Consider the following 23,863-nt stretch of genomic DNA (forward strand, 5'->3'; position numbering starts at 1 on the left):
TATCTGTTTAATTCCAAATACTGACCTATCAGAAAAGAATCATACGGCTTTACATAAATGTGTAAAATTTCTTTTGTATATTTTTGGTCAATTCTGCCGGTAACCAAAAATTAAGAATAGAAATTAGTTTGATAACCATAATCCTCTACCATTTCCTAAGAGTTCACCACGTGCCGCTTTCTAAGCAGTAACTGGAGGCTCAGAGAAGTGGCTCGGAAGTGGACGCAGACCTCCAACCTGGCAGAGGTGTGAAGCCTGCCCCCTAACCACTGGGATGCCCTGTGCACATCAAGGAGCAAAGCCTCAATATATTTTCCTTAGGACAGCTCACCTTCAGTTCCCTCAAATGAGATGAAAGGGAAAAAATGGCCATTGAAAACTGGACATTAATATTTTTCCTTTATAACATTTCCCCCCCACATAAAAAGAATTATTACCTGTGAACTGTAATAAGATTTGCTAAATCCCCAGATCTTGTAAAATCTCAACAAGCCAAATCTCTTTGGCCTAAATGAGACTAAGGAGTAATTTTCTTAACAAAGGTGTTCAAATCTGAATAAAAATACAAGACAACCTACAGCCTGGCATTTGAGATCAAGCTCATTCTCCTCAGTGTTATCTGGGTCATATTCCCCAAGTCAGGAATCAAAAATCCTTATATACCCATTTCTCCATGGCTCAGGATTTTTAAGCTTTCTATGATTTTGAAAGTATTTCTGTGGGCAAGATACACAGGAACAAATCTCAAACGCCATTGTAAGGCCCCTACGTATGACACAGGCACTGTCCTTACCTGTGTGGGTCTTCACGTGGCAGTCCAGAGTCGACTTAACGGTAAAGCTCTTCCCGCATTCGTCACATTTGTATGGCTTTTCTCCAGTGTGGATCCGAACATGCCTAGCCAGAAAGCATTTGCAATTAGAAAGCATTTGCAATGAAGTGATTTTCAGTTTAATTTTACATACATTTACAAACAACCTCATATCCATATAAATGAAAATTATGTGTTAGTACAGGCTGAATACATTTGGCCAAATAAAACCTTTAATCTTCGCTCTACACAAAACACCACAAACAAATCCAGAAGAAAACAAACAAACAAAAAAGTCTGCAAGACCAGTGAAAACGGGGGCTTTCTTTAAAACCAAAGAGTGCTGGGGCGCCTGGGTGGCTCAGTTGGTTAAGCGACTGCCTTCGGCTCAGGTCATGATCCTGGAGTCCCTGGATCGAGTCCCACATCGGGCTCCCTGCTCGGCGGGGAGTCTGCTTCTCCCTCTGACCCTCCCCTCTCTCATGTGCTCTCTCTCATTCTCTCTCTCTCAAATAAATAAATAAAATCTTTAAAAAAAAAAAAAAAAAACAAAGAGTGCTTATGAATTGGTAAGAAGATGAGAAATATCACAGTGGAAGAACGGGCAATGCACAGCTTAGAGAAGAAACACACACGGCCAAAGCCCTGTGAAAGGGTCCAGCCCATATTCAGCACTTAAAAGAGCAAATTAAAAGGATAAGATAGCATTTCCCTCATCCGTGTGCTGAGGGCACGGTCGGGGTGGTTGGGGAACATTCAGAGACCAGCGGGCATAAGTGGTACAGCCCGTCGGGAGGCCAGCAAGCGGCATCTGCCAACACTGGCCCCACACTCCCACGGGTGCACGCAGAAGCACACAGCGCGGTGCCCACGCGGTGCTCATGCGGGACTTGTGCAGGACTCGTGTAGTACTCTGCGGCAGTCGGGCGGTGCTCGTATAGTACCCTGCAGCGCTCATGCGGTGCTCATGCAGTACTCCTATAGTACACTGCAGTACCCGTGTGGTGCTCGTAAGTACTCTGCAGTGCTCATGCAGTACTCGTATGATACTCTGCAGTGCTCATGCAGTGTTCATGCAGTGCTCGTATAGTACACTGCAGTACTTGTGCGGTGCTCGTATAGTACTCTGCAGTGCTCATGCAGTACTCGTATAATACTCTGCAGTGCTCATGCAGTGCTCATGCAGTACTCATATAGTACGCTGCAGTACTCGTGCGGTGCTCGTATAGTACTCTGTGGTGCTCATGCAGTACTCGTATAATACTCTGCAGTGCTCATGCAGTACTCATATAGTACACTGCAGTACTCGTGCGGTGCTCGTACAGTACTCTGCAGTGCTCATGCAGTGTTCATGCAGTACTCGTATAATACTCTGCAGTGCTCATGCAGTACTCATGTAATACACTGCAGTACTCGCGTGGTACTCGTATAGGACCCTGCAGTGCTCATGCAGTACTTGTATAGTATGCAGCAACGCTCATGTGGTGCTCATGCAGTATTCATATAGTATGCTGCAGTACTTGTGAGGTGCTTGTATAGTACTCTGTGGCGTTCATGCAGTACTGGCATTACTCGTATAGTATGCTGCAGTACTCGTGCGGTGCTCATATAGTACTCTGCGGTGCTCAGGCGGTATTCATATAGCACCCTGCAGCACTCATGGGGTGCTCATGTAGTACTCGTATAGTACACTGCAGTACTCATGCAGTGCTTGTATAGTACCCTGCAGCGCTCATGGGGTGCTCATGTAGTACTCGTATAGTACACTGCAGTACTCATGCAGTGCTCGTATAGTACCCTGCAGCACTCATGGGGTGCTCATGTAGTACTCGTATAGTACACTGCAGTACTCATGCAGTGCTCGTATAGTACCCTGCAGCGCTCATGGGGTGCTCATGCAGTGCTCGTGTGGTGCTCGTATAGTCCTCTGAAGTGCTCATGTGGTGCTCATGCAGTACTCATATAGTATGCTGCAGTACTCGTGCGGTGCTCATATAGTACTCTGCGGCGCTCAGGCGGTGCTCGTATAGTACCCTGAAGTGCTCATGCGGTGCTCATGCAGTACTTGTATAGTACTCTGCAGTACTCGTGTGATGCTTGTATAGTACTCTGTAGTGCTCGTGCAGTGCTCATGCAGTACTCGTACAGTATGCTGCAGTACTCGTCGGTGCTCATATAGTACTCTGCGGTGCTCGCATAGTACCCTGCAGCACTCATGCGGTGCTCATGCAGTGCTCGTATAGTACTCTTTAGTCCCCGTGTGGTGCTCGTATAGTACTCTGCTGTGCTCACGTGCTGCTCATATAATACTCTGCAGTACTCATGCGGTACTTGTAGAGTGCTCGTGCAGTGCTCATGCGTTGCTCATGCAGTACTCATACAGTACTCATGTGGTGCTCATGTAGTACTTGTGTTGTGTTCATGTGTTACTTGTCCGGTGCTCTTGTAGTACTTGTGCAGTACTCGTGCATTACTTGTATAGTGATCGTGCAGTGCTCGCACAGTACTCGCATGGTACTTGTATTGTGCTTGCACAGCGCTTGTGCAGTACTCACGCGTTGCTCATGTAGTACTTGTGTAGTGCTCATGTGGTACTCATCCGGTGCAAGTGCAGTGCTCGTGCAGTACTCATGTAACGCTCATGCAGTACTCGTGCAGTACTCACGCGCTGCTCGTGTAGTACTTGTGTAGTGCTCATGCGGTACTCATCCGGTGCAAGTGCAGTGCTCACACAGTACTCATGCAGAGCTCACGCATTACTAGTGCAGTGCTTACACAGTACTCGTGCAGTACTCGCGAATACTCGTGTAGTGATTGAACACAGAAAGCTAAGTGCTCATACCGGGGTGTTATGGGATAAATTTTAGTACCCCGACAACAGAACACTCTGTCACCATTAACAGGAAAGTCATGGGTGTGTGGGTACCGACAAAGATGTCTAAGACCCAATGATGTGTAAAAATTATGCAACACATAAAATTACAGAACTTAACGTGGACATGTGTGTGGACATTTCTCGAAACCGTACCTAAGACACTGCTGACTGGCTGTCTGTGGGGAGCAGGAAGGACTATTTTTCACCTGACGGCCTCCCGTGCTATGCTTCTGTTTTGTTTGGCTTCCCTATGATCTCTGCCCAGTATCAGCAGGACAGGATGAGCTGCCCACGACTTTTCAATGCAGGACGAACAAGAGGATCGATCAGCTGTGAGGCCGCCCAGCGCTCCTTGCCGTTAGGCATCACTCTCCGTGTCGTGATGCAGAGGCGTTCATACGTGCCGACGACCAAGCGGCTTCTCGCCTCTGCCCTGTGTCCTGGCGGGCTACCCCTCGGCACTGTCCATAGGCCCAGAGCCTCGCCGGGGTCCGACGTGGTGTGTGGATCCCCGCAGCGCTGCCTCCATCGCCTCCAACTGGCAGCCCTGGCCCTCAGGGCATTCTCGTCGGGGATTCCCACCAGCCCCTCACGCTGACCTGGCTCTCCCCACCAGCTGCCCTGCGCGCTCCCCTCCTGGCGCCCCTCCTGCCAGGTTGCACTCCTACCTACAAAGCTCCCCAATTCCTTCATCAAAGCGCCTAGCGCTCTCCTTGCCATATGCTTTGCTGTCTTACTCCCCGGCCTCGACTGCACCCCTCACCTCAGGGGGTGCCCGGGAGGGACACTGCCGGCTCCCTGTGGACTCTAATCCCCGCTCACCCACTTCAGCATCACCCTCATACTTCCCTTCCCATGTGGGAAGAAGAGTACAGGCTGGCTGTCACCTACAGACTCGCTGGACACACACTTCCAACCCGGGAGCCACTCTGCCACCAGCCTCAGTCCCACCCACGTGGAGGGTCCTGAGAGCAGCCTGCTCCATCACCCACCACGAAATCCCAACTGCTCTCCCCTGCGCTACGCTGCCCTACACCTTCACCCATCAGCTCCCTCCTGGAGCAAACCCTAAGTACCCTGTTTTGTACCACAGGACAACGCTTCACCTCCCACTTCTTTCTCCCAGGCTCAGCCTCAGGGTCCGGGGTTCTAGTTCTTCACCATCCTGCTGGGACTTGACCTCACGCCAGTCACTGCTGTCAGGCGGACTGGCCTTAATCACAGGCTGCCTCATGACACCGTCACCATCCACCCTGGCGTGTGCTTGTGCCCTCGCTCCCTACACAGACCAGCCCCCCTGGGGGTAGCAGGACCCTGATGCGGTCCGCAAACCTACACAGCTTAGCACCATGTCGTCCTCAATAAATAATTCATTTTCTTTCTTTTTTCTTTTTTAACCTGCAGTAGTCCCCCTTATCCACAGGAGTATGTTCCGAGACCCCCAGGGGGTGCCTGGAAGCGTGGATGTACCCAACCCCACGTACACTGTTTCTCCTGTACACACACGATAGTTCTCATGAGGCTGAATGTCTAAGTTAGGCCCAGGTAAGAGACTAACTACAATGACTGATGATTAGGTAGAACGACCATACACCACACTGTGACACACGTCAGGTGAATGCGCTCTCTCCGTCACAGCACCGCACCGGACTCCCCCCCGCCGTCTTCCGGGGGGAAGCGATGACGAAACACCCGCGTGAGGCAGAGGTAGGCCACCACGACCTTGTCACAAAGGTCAGGAGGAGGACAGCCCACTCAGGGGACGGACAGACACCGCGGATAAAGGGGCCTGTTCCCAGCACAGCCGTTCAGACTTGCGCACAACCCATCTACGGAGCGCACTGCTTTCTCATCAACATTCCGGATGAGCCTGAATGGAAGCCCCAGAATCTACACCGGCTTAAAACTGCTACTGCAGAAACTGGCCAGCCTCTCGGGAGGCACCCTCCAACGCGGGCCTCCCTAGCCACGGCAAAATGGTCGAGGTGCACACAGACCTCCCGCAAACGCCGAGAAAGGCGCCGGCGGCCTCACCTCACCAGGTCGCTGGGCTTCTTGAAGCTCTTGGGGCAGTACGAGCAGCAGTTGGCGTACTTGGGCTCGGCCTCGAGCTCCGCCTGCCTGTCCTTCATCTCGCTGATGCGGTCCTTCTCGGCCGCCGACTGCACCAGCACCTGCTCGGAGATGGTCGCACTCTCCTGCGGCCGAATCTTCGCTAACTGCGCCGTCTCCTCCTCCGTGAAAGTGATGACCTCGGGACGAGCCTTTCGAGACGCACTTCTTTCAGAATTCTCTTCCTCTTCCTCCATACACACATCTAAATAAAATACAAGAAATGGATCCAATCCTCATAAAAAATTAAGTTTTCACGAAACAAGTAAAATGAATCCAAACAAGTCTGTAGGGTTTGAAGTGAGTTACTCGGTGAAGCTCTCTTTGGGACAAAGGAGTTTCCTTTGCACTGCTAGTCCATGGGGAAACCGAGATGGGTCCCCAGCAGGGAGAGGCACCGTGGTCACCTCATCTCAACAGCGCCTCCCTGAGGCTCCCTGACCAGCCTGGCAGAGAGCTCCGAAATCACCAGCATCCACACACGACACCAGCATTCATAAACACAGACACTCGCTGACTAATACGGGCAAAAATGGAATTATCATCACATAAAGAAAATCAACAGCCCAAGACAGAAGACCAAGGTGATAAATTTGCAAAAAGGCCCTAATTAGTTACCAAAAAAACCCTTAAAATATATACATTTAAGTGTTCTCTCAGACGTAAGAATATATTTACACTGATTGAAAACAAGAATAAGGTGCGATTAAAATCTAACAGAAGGAAAAAAAGTTGGCTGGGAGTGGGAGGTCAGAATGGCATAGATGAGTAAAAACTGAAAGAATAAAACCTCGACAGAAACACCACCCAGCCACATGGACAGGGGCTAGCACCACTTTAGTGACAAGAGCTACGGGGTGTTCCTGTTAGGATAAAGGGAGGACGATGGGAGAGAGGGAAAGAAGGAGAGAAGAAAAGAGAGGGGCCGAGGAGGGGAGAGGGCAGGTGGGCTGTGGAGGAGAGAATAACACCTGAGAAGATGTGGGGCCGTGGGGTACAGAGAGTGGCCCCAGCAGCACGGACAGTGAAGGTGGAGAGAAAGTTCCAAGAACCCCATCGATACGGCGAAGCCCCGGGAGGGCAAAGGGCAGTGAAACGGAGCACAACAGACAGAAGACACAGAACCGGACGGGGTCGGGCCAGACGCACTGTCCCAACACACGTGACTGAGGCAAACCCTAGGATGGGAAGCCAGCGCAGCAGCTGCTCTTCCTCAGGGACCCCAGAGAGGAAAACCTCACGACAGACTGCGGGGAGCTAACACACAGGTAGCAGAGGGGCCAGGCCGCCACAGGAGCCCCCCGGCCGACGGGAAGGAACAGGGGCTCAGGCCCGGAGGCCGCTGCATCAGCTCCACACCACGGGTTCCAGAAACAGTACGTGGTGCCTTACATTCTGTAACTCACTGCAAGGAGAAGAGTTCTTATTCTCTCCTGTCCTTCACTCGTCACATGACTGAAGTGGAACGATGAGACTGAAAAGCTGGCACCACGTCATGACAGAGTCCGAGAGGTCGGAAACATCGACGTTCAGAATGACCCACTGAGCAGCCCAGAGCAGCATCTGCTCTGCTGTGGAGACGTCAGTTCTTACATCTGAGGTTAGGCACATTTTAAAGACGTTTTCCCCAAATACAAGAACAAGCTACAGGGCCGTCCCGTCAGCCGAGCGCAGCGGAGACAGCCGTGACCTTGAGGCCAGGTGAGCACAGAGCACACAGGGGTGAGCAACCGGGGACAGAAGCCAACGAGCCACCAGCCTTCCGATGGCTGCGAGCACGCCAACCGACACTCACACCCCAGCTGCGTCACACTCACTCCACGAACGTCCCGCACCCACCGCGTGCACACGGGCCTCACACTGTGGATGGACCACCTTCGGGCGACGGGGCTCAAATGCTGTGTGGTCCAAACAGACAGCAGCACCTTCCTACTCCCGGCATTGCACCCGTGGGATGTGCTGAAGAGAGGTCCCCTCCGACACACACAGTGCTCTCCCAGGAGGACGGCCCCAACTGGGAGCAAGGGGCGCTCATCGGCGCATCTGACCCCGAGCTAGCCACACGGTGCTTCGTGTCGACGAGCTGAGGTACCGCCGTGCACCCACGGGCCAGTGGAGGGGTGCAGCCCTCCCTAACTGCTGGCTCCTGCTGGCTCAGGGAGAGACCCGGGCGGGAGGCACACGTCCATCCAGAGGGAATTATGGAACAGAATACGACGGGCTTCCACGGAGCCCCTGGAGCTGACGTCCGCGACAGACCCCAGCAGAGGGAAAACTGAGGGGATCGCAGCCACCACGTACAGCCCGAATCCCTGCTTGTCAAGAAATTAATGTCTCGACCACCACACGCATGTGCACGGCTACGGCGCACGTTCTGGGGTGCGGTGACTGGTGAGATGGTTTCCTTCTCTGCCCTCTCTGAATCCTTTCCCAGAGAGCACACACTGCTGTCATAATCAGAAAATAAGCTAGTTTTAATGATGACGTGTGCACTAATCCATCCCTACACGAGCACCTGGTTACTGAGCCTCGAATCAACACGGGGCAGTACCTCCTCCTTCCGCGTCCCCCGCGGCGGACACAGCAGAGGGGACGGCCTGGTGCCTCTTCATGTGCTTCTTACAGTGCACTGTGGTCCGGAAGCCCTGCTCACAGAACGGGCACTTGTAGGGCTTCATGCTCATGTGCGTGGCCATGTGCCGCGTGAGGCTGCCGTTGGTCGTGAACGAGGCGTTGCAGACACTGCAGCTGAACGCCTTGACCCCTGTGGCAACGGAAACAAGAGCAAAAGCCGCATTTCATCACCTTAAAGTCATCGGCAGTCGAAAGCAAACAAAGATTTGTTCGAGAAGCCACAAAACTGAAGACCGTTTATTTGCCCTGGTCTTATTTTAGGAAATGGACGCAGCGTGTCTTACGACTAATTCCCTACTGGAATTAAAGGCACAAGAACATTGCTCTAAACAAATGCCAAGCTCTCTCTCTGAGAGCTCCCTCCTCCGTCTTTGACATTCCAGCTGGCAACATGCGGTGGATTCTGCCCTAGAAAGGTTTTCTCAGATCCATCTTCTTTCACCATTCCACAGCCAGTGATGCGGGAACTGCCCACAACACCTGAGGACAGCTTCACTTCCAAATCAGGCCCGCCAGGAAGGCCCTGTCCGCTCTGGACTGAAGACACAGAGGCACCTGACTGTCTAAGCACCTCGCTGACCAGCCACGGCTCCTTGTCCAAGTCGCACGGGCTCCTCTCTGCTACGGGGAGTGCTGACTCCTTAGCAGGGCCTTCCAACCAGCCTTCGCGGGACCTGCCCTCCACCTGTCTTCCCAGGGCCTGTGACCACCAACTGTGACTAATCCTACAAAGCCTATCCTTGTTCTGTCAGTATGTTTTTATGTTCAAATAAAGCCTTATACAGAAAACACTGATATTATGGGGCGCCTTGGTGGCTCATTCGTTAAGTGTCTGCCTTTAGCTCAGGTCATGGTCCCAGGGTCCTGGGATTGAGCCCCACATCAGGCTCCCTGCTCCGCGGGAAGCCTGCTTCTCCCTCTCCCACTCCCCCTGCTTGTGTTCCTGCTCTCGCTATCTCTCTCTCTGTCAAATAAATAAATAAAATCTTTAAAAAAAAAAGAAAACACTGATATTAAACAGATACATTAATATATGAAATAAACATACTGAATTTATTAAACAGACAAAAGTAACATATGTAAAATATATTTAACTGCAAATCATATATCTGATAAAGAATATATTAAAAACTCTTTAAAAAACTCAACAATAAGATTGCAAATAATCTAATTCAAAAATGACATAGGATTAGAAGAGCTGCTTCTCAACACGCACATGAAAAGGAGCTCCGCATCCTTAGCCACTAGAGAAACGCAAATGAAGCCCAGGAATGGATACCATGGCACACTCCTAGGGATGGTCATGGTACAAGGGACAAACAACACCAAGTGCTGACCAGAGTGTGAAAGGGGCACCCTAGCTCATCGCTGGTGGACAAGTGAAACAGTGCAGCCACTTGGGAAAACAGTCTGATCAACTCAAAGGCTTAAACAGAGTTACCCCATGACCAAGTCATTCCAGTCTTAAATGGAGAAATGGAAACACGTCCATGTAAGCTGCACATACATGTTCATAGCAGGATGATTCCCATGAGCCTAAAGATGGGAATTACTCCCACGTCCAACAGCAGATGATGGAGGAAGGAAAGGGGGTCCACCTCTACCGTGGAATACTATTCCGCTCCACAAGGGAGTGACGTGCTGCCTACATCTGGAAGAACCCCGGACACATGCCCAGTAAAGGAAGCTGGAGCTGCGTGTTTGCATGTAGATGGAATGTACGGAACGGGCCGATCCAGAGATGGCAGCAGACCCCTGGCTGCCTAGGGCGGGGGCCAGGAGCGAAAACGGGGAGTGAGCACTCACAGATACAGAGCTGCTTCTGGCTATGATGAAAATGGTCTAGAAGGGGGTGGTGCTGATGGCCGCAGCCCGTCATCAACACCCTGGGTCCCACAAACTCCCCAGAGCGAGGCAGACAGTGACCTGTGTGTGTCTTCTCGTGCGACTTGAGGACCCCGGAAGAGACAAAGCCGCGTCCACAGAGCTTGCACTTGTAGGGCTTCTCCCCGGTGTGGGACCTCACGTGCTGCTTCAGGTGGCTGGACTTCTTAAAGCCTTTGTTGCAGTACTCACACCTACAAACACAGCGCGGAGAGCAAACGCCCCGTCAGTTCACAGCACGAGCACGAGCGTGACCTCTGAGGCCGGAGGAGGAACAGTCTCCCCCATGATCACTGAACAATCAGGCATGACTGTTACACACACAGGCGTGTGCTCCAACGTTGAAGAGATGACGAAATAGCAGCAATAATAATTTGTCAGATCAAATTCTGCTCAGAGTGTCTGTAGGCTCAAACATATTTTATTATTTCATTATCAGTAAATCCTACAGCAATCCCCCAGGAGGCATACTGCCTGATTAATCAGAAACTTTACTACAGACTGTTTTCTTTACCAAGTCGTACAAGACACTGTGAAACCGTCCACTGCCTCAGGGTCAGAATCGCTCCTGAGTCCAGACACTTGGCAATGCCAATTCATATACTCTTGAGGTTTATAAAATACGTGACAAAGCAGATTTTCCTAGAGCTTTTTTGAATAATGTGTAAATGTACAGTATCATTTTCCCCTAAGTTATAGAATATATTAAAATCACTTCAAGGATGAAATAATTATGAAATATTTCAAAATTCTTATTCACATATTATTAAAAACTAAAAAAAGGATTTGGAACCCTTTTCCATGTCCCTGTCTGAAGCTGCAGCAGGACGTTAGTCACATCCCAAACCACCGTCTCTGGGACCAGTATCCGCACAGAGCAGCCAACAGTCCGCTAACGGCCATGCCGAACTGAAGACCGACAAACTGGAAACACATTTCGAAATCTCACTCCACGATACAAGCTGGGTTCGGTGAGGGTACCCATTAAAAAGAGAAAAGCAAGCCGACGGCACTCATCGACTGATCTGAGAAAGATAATGCTGCAAACGAAGCTGGGATTGGTTCTGGTCTACACAGCAGCAGGAGAAAATCATCTATTTGCAGAACGGAGTGCATCAAACTGAACCGTTTGAGGTTTGCTGGGAAAGGTCCTCTCGGGTCACATCTATGAACTGAAAGCAACCAGCACGGCCAGGACGACACCACCAGTGCTGTGGAGAGACAGGCACCCTCGGAGGACAGTCTGAAGCAAGACTGTCCCCACCTGGCCCCGGCCGGGCTCCCACCCAGGACCAGCGTCCACGGAGACGGGGCCCTTCTCTGCCTCCAAAACGCTGCTTCCTTTCTCTCATGGGTGACCCCTGCCCGCTCTGCCGACCACGCAGCTGTTCTCCCAAAGTGTCCAAGGACAACCTGGATGGCAGAAGCCAACCGTGAGGACGCGCTCGCCCTGGGAGAGCCGCCTCGCCGGGAGTGCGCACGGCCTGCGGGTGCCCCGTCGCAGTGCAGGGGCCACGCAAGGCGGCGAGGGGACAGCCCAGCTGCCAGGGGCAGGGTCCACAGAAAGAGCTCCTCTGGAGCCGTGTGCCCAGGAAGCACATCTCAGGGAGCTTTGCTATTCTCTGCTTTTGTCATAATAATGAGGCAAAGGTAAAAAATATAATGAAATTATAGGCTGCTGGCTCCATGTTTCTTAATGTCTTGGGGGAGGATCCCTGACCTCCTTGCGAGTCCTATGAAAGTGACACACCACCTCCAATAATAAAACTATTAAAATATTATGAAGCCAAGACTATCTCAATAAAGACTACGCATCTTGCTTCTTATATGACGCACAGAGTCGTATCCAGTTTTGTAAAACTACATGCATCTTATTCGCTGTGAACGTGCACGCCCTAGCGCGAGCGGGGGCAAGTCTATCCTCGTCCGCGCGTCCAGAGCACTGCAGGCACGCTGAGGGCGCGCAGTAGTGCCGCTGAACGGACAGGTGCACGAGGATGAACAGGTGGACTGAAAAGCTGTCTCTGCAATCATGGTGCACCTTGGTTGTTACGCACCAAGCCCACAAAGAACTTGAACAACAGGCACACAGTAAATTTCAGTTATTTCTGAAAACATGGTAACAGGAAGCCACAACAGAGCAGGTTAAACCTGTAGGCTGCGGCCTCCCACTTGGTCCTGTCACTAAGTAGCTGCAGAAATCTCAGCAGGTGAACCTCTTTTATCTCAGATCCTTTAATCATAACAAAATGCGGCTAAGAGCGGGCCCGTTCACAGCGTTTCTGAGAGAGGCAGATCGCGCAGGCCCGGCGGGGAAGCACACACTGGGCACGGGGGTGCGGCCAGCAGCGCCGCGGCGCCGAGCTGTGCAGACGGCTACCTGTAGGAGCGCCGGCTCTGGTCCTCCCTGTCCTCCAGGAACTGGGGACGCTGAGTCTGCAGGTCCAGGTCCTCTCGGGACGACTCCTGGATCAAACGCGCTGTCTGAAATTTAGCAGAAGTACAAAGCAGACTACCTGAATATCTATAAATAAATGCAAAACAACGAACAACTAAGGATAAGAAATTTATAAATGCAGATTCAAAGGAGAAACTCCACATAGCTCATTGTAAGCATTTGGCTAGATTAATAATAAAAATCATTCATACCAATTTTATTAAATACTTATTTACTTTCTATTAATTTGCTTTAATACAAAATTTAGCCAACCATGAAACCGATCTGTCCGTATTATTATGGATCTTAGTGAGAGATCACTCATCCGCTCTCGTCTTACTGAGAACGAACATAGTCCTACGACCTCGCTTGCCACAGAACCACAGGGAGAGGAAGCATGTCCCCCGCCGGGAACAACAGCATGCCCACGGGGAGCAGCCCGTCAGCACCATCCCTTCCTGACACAGGAGTAGCAAGCCCGCGACCCCAGCAGGAACCGAGCACACCTGCTCGGGGATTTCCGACTCCTGCAGAAAACCATGACGCTCACTGGACAGAGGTAAGCTGACCTCCAGGACATGCAGAACAGGCATAGGACTGAGCCGTGGACAGCCCACCCGTGCGCAGCAACTTGCTCACCTGACTTCCCTGAGCAAAGCAGAGGGCCCCCCGTCCTGTCCAAGTGTGTCGGGCGTGCGGCTGTACTCAGAGGGCTCTGGAGTAAGGGGCAAGCCACCACGGAATGGAGTGCTCCCCACTGCCCAGACTCTACCCAGACTCAGCATCAGAATTACATGGTTTCTACACTGTGAAAAAGTGCTCTGAAATTTCCACTGGAGGGCCCAGGCCTACCACCTGGAGAAGCTACCGAGAATGGCCCTGTTCCTTCTCAACAGTGGCTTGTAAAGAAAGAAAACAACTGATGGGCCAATCACTTCCATCACTAGTGAAAACTCTCCCAAAATGGGAAAATCAAAACCAAAACCAAAACTTAAATGTCTCCAACTAGACTGAGTAGAAATTTTAAATGATGTGTTTAAATATTTATTTTTAGTATGTCAGCATTCCTTCTATTTTCCTTCTAAGGTGCAAGATTCCACCAATAAAAACAGTTAGGTCACTAAAGCCACATAATACCCTTCACATGTGATTACACAGCACTTTACTGACTTTTAACCCAAAGGTAAAATCCCCATCACGAGATTGACGTCTCTAAGTAAAATATAAATGTTTGATGGGAAAAGCCGTGTACGTGGGCATTTCAGCCTCACAGGTGATGTAGTCATGTGGCCACAAGAAGCGAGCACGCCCTCCTAGGTAAGCTGAACGTGCATAAGTACAGCACAGAGGAAAACAGAATGTGCCCACCACCGACACGCGCCCCTTCCGTGGACACTCACGACGTTCATCGCGTCAGAGCTGGGGACCTGCAGCAGGTTCTGCTGGTGGAAGCTGGTGGAGAGGGCCTGAGACTCCAGCGTGCTGGAGTCTTGTAGCTGCTGGACGGGGGCAAACGTGGGCTGTTGGCTGTACGTATCCGTCACGGTAAAGCCTAAAACAAATCAGAAAATACGAGCTCGACAAAAAATACTACAGTCACACCAAAAAAAGGCCAAAAAAGTTGGCTTCACAAATAAAGATTTCTACCTTCTGAATTAGACTCAGGGTTAGCTTTTGCCAGCAGGCTCTGAGAACGCCCGCGCACGGGCAGGAGGCTGCACCCAGCACCGCCCCTGCCAGGCAGGCTCACAGACAAGCCACCAACGCACGGCTGCCCCACCGTCCGACTTCGACTCAGTCACCGTTTCTGGGCACAAACTACGTGCAGAATGGTCATCAAAGGTGCGTTCCAGACAACCCGAGCAGACCACCCGCATGCACGCACGTGCGCACAAACACGCAATCCATGCGGAACATTACTGGGTTGGAAATCATAAATTTCAGAAGGGCCTTAAAACAAACACCTCAGGCCGCTGTAGAATCCTCCTGACCCGGGTAGAGCCCCTGAAACGCGCGCGCAGGACCCACCACTGACCCTGTGACAAGCCAGCCGGTTCGAAGGACGGCTGCGGAGGCGCCTGCTCTTCAAACTGGTCCATGTGCCCCTGGAGAGCGGCTGGCGGAGCCACGAACCTGTCTGAGATAAAAACACAGACGGGCGGGGAAGTCACACATTTCGAAGATGTGCACATCTACCGATCTGTCCAAAAGGATACTCACGTGAGGTTTCAAAAATTAGCCTCCTTACTTTGAAAAGACAGTAGGACGGCAAATTTTATATATATATATAATTATATTTACATATTAACTTATTTACTAAATATTATATATAAATTATATATTCATAAATATATAACCACTTATATGTTTGTATGTGTGATATATATTTGTATATATTTATATAAATATATAGTTTTATATGTATATTATATATATATTTCACATATGGGGTATAGTTGGTGCATTATCTTTGAACTTCCAGAAAATCACTTCACAGTTTACCCTAAAACTCAGCCAGTCTTCTAATAGGGAAGTACCCGGAGGACAATGACACTCAAGGACTATTTAACACCTTTTTGGATGTGCATTGTTCCAGGCAACACAGAGGATAAAAAGCACAAAATCCTGCTCATCGACTAAATACACTGGGGCTTCCGTACTACCACACGGTAAGCTGGCCGGCAAACAGTCTGTTAGCAGGCCTGCCCGGGACAAGCAGCCCGTGCAGACGCATCAACCACGTCCCCAGGCTCACTGTCTACAGCTGAGCTGACACCTTGTAGCAAGACTCCATCGATGAGGACAGCGATGGCTGGATCGCTGCAGAGGCCAAGGACAACGGCTCGCAGACTCGCGCTGGTGTGTGCGTCAGACTCTCGCTGCGCAGTAACAGGATACTAGTGATCAGACAGATGGAGTCTTACTGAAAACGAAAGCTACTCTCAACTCAGGGTGTGCTGAAGGTCCTATGTCTGTAATTCTCTATCACAGCAAACTCTCTCTCAGGTGTACACACACAGCACAAATTGGGACTGAAAAAGTCAGAGATGAGAGACACCCATACAGACCGGACGGAGCATACACGGCTGCAAAAGTATGCGGATTGTTCTAAGAGTGAGAACTTGTGAAATATTTGCCTTCATCTGCTTCCAGAGGCTGATGCGCCAACTGCTGCCCCAGCCCCGCGTCCTCCGTGCGCACGACCTGCTGAGGCTCCAGGTCCAGCATGGCCTCGGGGTTCGCAGGGCCCGCCGCGGCCGCCTGCAGCTGCTCGCTCTCGATCTCCACCTGCATGTGCGTCGAGACGTGCATGCTCTGCTGGTCCACGGCGCTGTCGTCCAGCGAGGCCGCTTGCTGATGCTGCTGCAGCTGCTGGGCAAGCTCGTATCTTCAAAACATCAACGACAATCCGCACAGTTAGGTGCTATCAAAACCTACTCCCATGAAGAACTGCTGTGCGAGCCGCCAGTCATCAGATAACATTTAAGAAAATTATTTCATTTTGAAGCTGTGGTGGCAATCCAGTTGAAATGAAATGCTATTAATAATTCTAAAGGAAAATCATGTTCCCTTGACTTTAAGTGATTTCACAGATGATAGGGACATGAAGGCAGCAAAGAGAGGATGAAGGACAACACACGCCAGAATACTTAAAATGTAAAAAGAAAATTAAAAAGATAACATATGTTCCAAAGTAAAACTGTCCCAGTTCAAAATTAAAATTAAAACTCATTCTGCAATAAGTAAAAAAGAAGTGAACAAAATAAGATAGGGCCTTTACGGACCGATCTCCGTACTATAAACAAATGTGGTGCAGAGCCCGGGGGCAGAGTCCCATGACCTGCTGTCCCTCGCAGTCCGGGGCACAGACACCTTATTTGATCAACGATCTATTGTGTGACAGAACACAGACTAGGAGGCATACACGTGGCTGCTCCTATTTTCTGCAAAACCATGCTCATGTTAATATTGCTGTTGCATATAGTAAATACATGAAGTACATTTCCATCCAGGTCAACAATTTATCTTTCAAAGAGAAAACTGAACAGTGAATTCAGTGAATGAATCACAGAACTTAAAAAAAGCAGCTCAAACCCGATGAATAGGCTGCACCGGACTGGACACATGGCCGGTCTGTCCCCCTCTCCAAGACACCAGGGTCAAACACAAACACACTCCACCATTTGCCTGATTCCAGAATCTTACGAATCTGCCTACCTAGAACTCCATTCTAGTTCCAAACAAAATCTTTCTTCATTTTCTAATATCAAAAATAGTCACCTCTCAACGACTTTCACTGAGGAAGGGGGAAGATGTCATAGAAATAGGCAAGTATGAAAACATACACGGTGACACCTTCACTCTGATGACAACTCAGCAGTGCCAGGACGTTCACCCCGGGCCCCTCCACGACCCCCGACAGGGGAGCAAGTGTGCCTTGCGTGGTAACTTTTTTTCTGTACTTTTACTACTTTCTATACTATTCTATACTTTTACCTTTTATACTTATTTTTAATATAAGTGTATATGGTATTTTAGGAATTCCCAGCACTTCAAACGAAGGGATGAAACACGGGAGCTCCTCGCTGCCTGCAGGTGGGATCAAGAGTCCATACAATCCGTGGAAGGAGATCATCAGCTCTGCAGCATGACAGACCCACCAGTTTACACTGTCACCTCAAGCCACACATCTCCTACAGTAACCGTGCCAGGTGTCCCCCAGCAAAAGCTGTGACAATCAGCAGCCAGGCAACACTCTGCCTAATAGAGGAGACCCAGCCAAAACCAGCTGACCCACTTCCCAGAAACTCTACCCCTGGCTGTCACATCCACCGACGAGGCCCGCAGCGTGGACTCCCACACCACCACAGCGAGTGCATGGACTTAAAAAGGCCTGAATTCCTGACAGAAAAAGTCTTCTTCGCGTGCCACCGGGCCAGGTCCTGTCCAAGCTCTACCCTCCTAGCACGTACTCTCTCAGGCACGTGGGATAGTGACCAGGGGGCACAGGACCCTGAACATCTAGGCACCATGAATTCCCCAGTTGAAATGCATGTGAAGCCCATCATTTCCTCCATAAAATGCAGGAAAGTATAAACTGGATATAAAATTGGCAAGAGTCCCCCACACTGATACCACCAACATCATATTCCAGCAGTTAAACTTCTCAGCTAAGTAATCAACTGTGCCAAAATCAAAGAAGACAATGCTTCTTTGCCCTAAGTGCTTAGGCATCCGTGTGCTTGGGCATCAGAGGGATAAGACCAAACACCTATTCCTCACAGGTAGCTTATTCTACCATGTGGGGTTTGGTTTTGTTGGTAGCATCAGGCAGAGATATCTGGGTTAAAGTATTGCCTGAAAATAAATGTTCCGGGGCAGAAGGTTTAATATTCTTTGGTGGTGGACCTAGTGACGCTTACTTTCAAAGTCTCCCGGGACGTGGTCGCCTGATCCAGGCTTTTCATTACAACAGACCACTGTGGCTTCCCAGAAACACATGAATGAGCTCCAGATACAGCCAGAAATGCACTCCTGCAAGGGCTTCCTGGCTCACCTCCATTTAGAGATGAGACAGCCCTCTAATCAAATAAAAATGTAAGTCAGTTTTAATGATGGATTTATGTGATAACTAAAACATACATTCTGTTTAAGCCAACAACACAGAATCATGACTGTTCAGATACACCGATGATATGCCTGGACATCACAGGGTTGGCTGACTAAGATTTTCCTTTCTGCAGTCTTCACGACCTAATTACACCATCAGCCATAGTTTAGTTAGCATTTCAGCTACCACCGCCTGTTTTAAGAGAGCTTACAAAGCATTCAGCCCCATGTAGACTACTTCAATATGATATTAAAAATAAAAGCATTAACATTTTAGTCTGTGGCTCTTAACAACGACATAAAAGTTTCTTCAGCCCATACACCTCAAGCTAGACATAATACTATAGGAATCAGACAATAATTTCTTAAAAACACTCTCCACCACTATCTGGGAATTACAGATTACTAAAAAGTGACCATCAGAATTGTACCTACCTATGGGTTTTCATGTGCTTTTTGCAATTTAGTGAGGTCTTAAATGTTTTCTGGCAATAGGGACACATATAGGGACGAAGGTCATTATGGATACCCATATGTCGCCGTAAGCTCCCACCAGTAGTGAAAGCTCCGTTACATATCAGACACTTGAAAGATTTTAGTCCAGTGTGCGTTCGGACGTGTGCTTTGAGCACTCCTGCAGAAACAAAGCCTCTTCCACACTGAGAACATTTAAAAGGCTTTTCACCTGTATGTGATCTAAAAAGAATAAAAATTTTCATGAATAAGCTTCTTACAACTTTATAATGCTTTATCTCTAGAGTGCACTCGTACATTCTTTCACTTGAGCACCACTTTTTAAAGCTAAGCAGTGAGAAGCCCGAGATGCAGAGAGCTCGAGTGACTTGCCTGAAGCCACACAGCTGGTGCCCCGCGGACACAACGCCGCGTCAGCAGGCTGCCCTACGCTCTAAGTGCTTTCATGACATGTCACCGTCTCTTGGGACCGAGTTTCTGCTTTCTTTTCACTGCTGCTAGCAGAAGCATTAATCTAAACGCTGATGAACACACCTGAAAAACTGCTCAAGTACGTAACTGTAATGCGACAGACAAGTACTTGTTTGACACGTCCTAGAAATTGCAAATGCTGAAATGTAAGAGGAATGCAAATAAAGCTCAGTGACAATTTCTGGGCAAAATATTTTAGTCGAGACACTAAAGAATGAAGATATCAGTCACCAATAAATATTTTGGGGTCAAGTGCGACATTTTAAATACCCAAAGCTAACACTACCCTCCTCACTACTCCTCCACGTCACCAGCTCACTACACCACTGCATTTCCTCTACGTTTTCCATTTCCGAATCTGTTACCTTACCTGATGTGTTGTTTAAGGTGGCAAGATTTTTTATACGCACGATGACAGTAAAAACACTTGTACGGTCTATCTGCTTCGTTTACAAAATTATTATTAAAGTAACTTTGAAAAAACTGGTTTCTTGGAATGGGCTGGATAAGACCTACAAACCAAAAGAAAATCAGGAATAATTCACTGTTAATGCTACTAAAAAAGTTAAATGTTAAAAAGCAACTGCTTTTCCCAGAAGATGAAAATTTCGAGGAGTTAAAGTATAGATTCCAGTGTTGCCGCTAAATGCTATCTTAATCGTGTTAGAAAAAGGCCCATTGGGGACACTTACAAAGTTCCTCTAAGACAGATACTTTCCAACACAGGGACTATCTGTACATCGCAGCTACTTCCTTTGGGTCTAGAGCCAATTTTTAATGGATTCCTACATTTGTTGGCATGGAATCTAAATAAACTATATCCAAAATGTAGGTTAATCAGGACACTAAATCCCTTATTTATTCAGTATAAAGACTGCACCCTAAGTACTTTAATAAACTCAAAACACAAATGATTCTAACATGATCTTCCGTTCTAAAAACAAGTCAGCATTTTCATAGAAATTTTACTGAAGGGTTATCTGTCAATAGCAAAACTGCTAACTTAAGTATTTCAGGTTTGACATACTTTCAATAAAGGAGGAATCCCCTTAGGTTGACTATGTAATAATATGTCTTGATCAAGCTCCTGAGTTAAATATGCAGTTCAGGACAAACATACACCTGAGCCTTGTGAATCACTTCGCATTACCTGGAACCTGAAGAGAAAGACCCCCACTGTCCAGGCCCCTGGCTACTCCTCCTTCTCCCAGGACAGCACAGCTGTCCGCCAGGATCCGGGCCCGGCCCCCAACCTCCCTGCTCACTTGACTGCGCCAGGATTCTCGGCAGGCCCCTCTCAGGACGCTGCAGTCCCAGCTTCCCCTGACATCCAGACTCCAGCTCGATTCTCTGCCCCAAGGCCTACCTCCCTCTCCCACCTCTCCTTGTATATGACAAACACCCCTCTTCCCGGTCAGACAGGGCCAGGTATTTCAGGATTTCTGACAAGTCCCTTCCCTGTCTCATTGAGTCATTGGCCAGTCCTGGGGATCCGACTTCTCCAATGCCTCGTAAACTGTTTCCCCATTTCTATTCCGCTGCCACGGATCTCAAATAATGGAGAAAGAATAACAAAGCCGGAGAGAACTCAGTAGCTCAGCTAAGCCACGTCACTCCTACATCAGACTGAAGTCCTGACGCTTGCATCAGACCATTTAGTTTTCAAAGAGAACTCAGAACCCTCCCTTGTGATCTGTGTTCAATCCACCCAGCACAAACCCTAAAGCTGCCAAGACTTTTCCCATTTCACAAGTGTTTTGGACCAGTGAGCCGAATCAGGGCCATGCAGAGACATTCTCTCTCCAGCAGCTCCAACGCTGTTCTGTGCTCCCCGGCTTTTTCCTAGCGACTCTGCTCCCGCTCAAAACAAACAGCTTGAGTCGCCTTTCCCAGGACCCACATACTGAATCTGATGGAGACACCACGACGATGCGAGCCTCCAAATCACTGTTCTGCTCAACCTTCTCCCATCTCGACAGAGCGAACACATGCCTCAATGGCTTCCTATCAAGTACTCAATTACCACGACTGCTCAGCATGGCATTCCAACACCGGCTCGCTCACCATCTCCACCCACCCGCCCACCCTTCATCCTGCCCCTCTAGATCTCTATGCTCTCGCTCATTTCTGAGCAAACCCAGCACTTGTCACTGTTCCTTCTCCCAACTCTTTTCCACACTCCACCGGCTGTAGCTTGAGCAGGGGACCTGTCCCAGGGACACAGCTTTGGGCCCATGACACCTGCCAAGGAGGACAGAATACGACCCAATAAATTAGGTGAAGAGAACAGAAAGCTCATGTGAATATTCTCCAAAAGGGCAACCGAGAAGAGGGACGTTGCAGGTCATGACTCAGCTTAGGAAGCTGTGACGTTCAAATGCTCACACGGAAGTCTCTGGGGGAAAACGCAACAGCAACTCTCAGGCAAAATTATTTGGGATTTTATGCAAATAGGCTCAATAACTATTAGCATAAAAGTACCACTTAATTCAAATTATAAACTCCAAATAAATAGTATCTAATAATCCATTTTCTTGTTCCTTGTTGAACTTAATAGAATGGTTTCTTTTTCTTTTTTAAAGATGTATTTATTTATTTTAGAGAGAGAGAATGCTAGAGAGCGGGAGGGGCAGAGGGAGAGAGAGAATTTCAAGCAGACTCCACAGAGCATGGAGCCTGACTCGGGGCTCGATCCCAGGACCCTGACATCATGACCTGAGCTGAATCCAAGGGTCGGATGCTCAACCGAGTCACCCAGGTGCCCCTGGAATGAATGATTTCTAAGAAAAACATCAATAAAAAAATTTTAAAGTTCACCCCACTAAAATGAACTGTACAAATATACAAATTTGATAAATTAATTTTATGTACTTTATTAGATAATATATACATTAAGAAGCAATGAGAAAGAAAAATATAGAAAGTGAAATAATTTTAAGCAACTAGTTATACAAATTACATAAATTTCTGGAGGTAAGTAAAATAAACGGAATTCACAGTCATTTTGAAAAAGTAAAAGTCCTCCAGTGGTTGTCTTCTCTCTCTTTTACTGGGGGAGGAAGTAAGACACTTCACAAATAAGAAAACAAACGATTGCTTTTGCTGTTTTATCTACCAAAAAAGAATAAGCCTCACAAGGAGGGGTGCGGAGAAGCTGTCCGAAGCTCAGCACCGAGTCAGACCTGAAATCAGTTACGAAGGCAGAACCGTAGGCGAGCGCCCCCCTAGAACCCTGCACTGCGGACACAAGGCTCAGGAGCCGGCAGGCCTGCGCGGTTTCAGCACCAGCAGTCGCCTGCGCCCCACCTCACGCCGTTAGACGACCCCGCGCTGCCGGCCCACGACACCTGCCCGGCCTTCGCTGAGCGGCCGGTCGCCAGAATCTGGCCAATGGCCTTCACATGGGCCGTCTGCAGCGGGCCTCCCAGCCCCCAGCCCTCCGGAGGCCCACGCTGTGACACGCCGACTCCACACAGGGCCCCCCTCCAGCCACCTACCCAAGCACCCAACTCTTCCTCCTGTGGCTTCTGGAACCTACGTTCTCCATCACAAACCACTTCACAGAATGTCTAGTTCCTCCCTTCTTTTCCGTAACCGTGAGTCTACGGTCAACAGTGAGTCCCTTGAAGCTGGTACTCTCACTTCTAGTGACAGCTTCTGCTCTGAGTTGAGGAGCCCTCTGGCCTTGCGCCCGGCCTGGCTCGGGCCTCCCAATCTGCCATCACTTCCTTCCCAGTCCTGCCTGTAGCTCCAAGAGCCAGGCCCCCGTTTCCAACTCTCGGGCAGCCTCCAAGTGCTCTGGCCCCTTCTCAAATAATTAGGAAGCTCATAAACAGAAAAACAAAAGAACCTGCACTCAGAGATAATCATAACTACCAGTTGTGTGTATTCTAACAAAAGAGTTTGTTATTATACAAACACAAGTGGGATCAAGCATACACACTGTTCTGGTTATACTTCATAAATATATATTGACTGCCTTTCCAAGTCAGTACACGGGACACATCATCCTCATCACCCTTCTGATATCTGCAAGGAATTCCACTGGACCAATGTATCCAGTTCACGTCATAGAGTTTTGATGAATATTTCTAGTGCTTCTAACTGTACAGTGACACAATGTTGCAATTGTAAACAATCTAGTCTACACAACTGTTTACCTTAGTGATTTCCCCCTAGCCAAGGAATTACAAGTTCTAGGATGGTGTCCACGCATATGTATTTAGAAACAGATCCCTAAATGATTCAGAGCCCTTTACAAGTGGGGGGAGGGGGGGGCAGGGGTCCCCTAGTTTGAGCTATTAAGGCAGTAAAATAACAGACCTCATTTTTCAGATGCTTTTTCACTTCTAGTAATTTAACAAAGTTCTGTTACACAGTTAGGCTAATTACAAGGTCTCAATCTTTGAAGAAAAAAAATGAAGGGTGAACTAAACATACATAAATGTCCTAAGGTCTTAGTGATAATGTGTCATTTCTACTAGATCATCAGTCCATATATGTATACATATATTATTTTAAGGAAACTACTAATCTCAAAGAAAGGCATGAATAA

At 48.8% G+C, this 23,863-nt stretch overlaps 1 protein-coding gene across 10 annotated transcripts in view; it reads right to left on the bottom strand.

The window, feature by feature from the left end:
• ZNF236 (zinc finger protein 236) overlaps positions 1–23,863 on the bottom strand; it is a 107,968-nt gene that overhangs the window by 28,796 nt on the left and 55,309 nt on the right. For 9 of the 10 annotated variants that reach the window (XM_036093751.2, XM_036093755.2, XM_078060158.1 and 6 more), the window contains 10 exons: positions 19,679–19,820; positions 18,799–19,059; positions 15,891–16,141; positions 14,789–14,890; positions 14,154–14,305; positions 12,697–12,800; positions 10,359–10,510; positions 8,350–8,562; positions 5,721–6,003; positions 794–897 (listed from right to left, as the gene is read on the bottom strand). In XM_036093751.2, coding sequence (XP_035949644.2) covers positions 794–897; positions 5,721–6,003; positions 8,350–8,562; positions 10,359–10,510; positions 12,697–12,800; positions 14,154–14,305; positions 14,789–14,890; positions 15,891–16,141; positions 18,799–19,059; positions 19,679–19,820 — 1,764 coding nt within the window. The remainder of the gene's footprint in view (positions 1–793; positions 898–5,720; positions 6,004–8,349; positions 8,563–10,358; positions 10,511–12,696; positions 12,801–14,153; positions 14,306–14,788; positions 14,891–15,890; positions 16,142–18,798; positions 19,060–19,678; positions 19,821–23,863) is intronic. The other variant, XM_078060163.1, reaches the window with a different exon arrangement.

Source organism: Halichoerus grypus, chromosome 13 (genome assembly GCF_964656455.1).
Source record: "Halichoerus grypus chromosome 13, mHalGry1.hap1.1, whole genome shotgun sequence".
NCBI classification, from domain to species: domain Eukaryota; kingdom Metazoa; phylum Chordata; class Mammalia; order Carnivora; family Phocidae; genus Halichoerus; species Halichoerus grypus.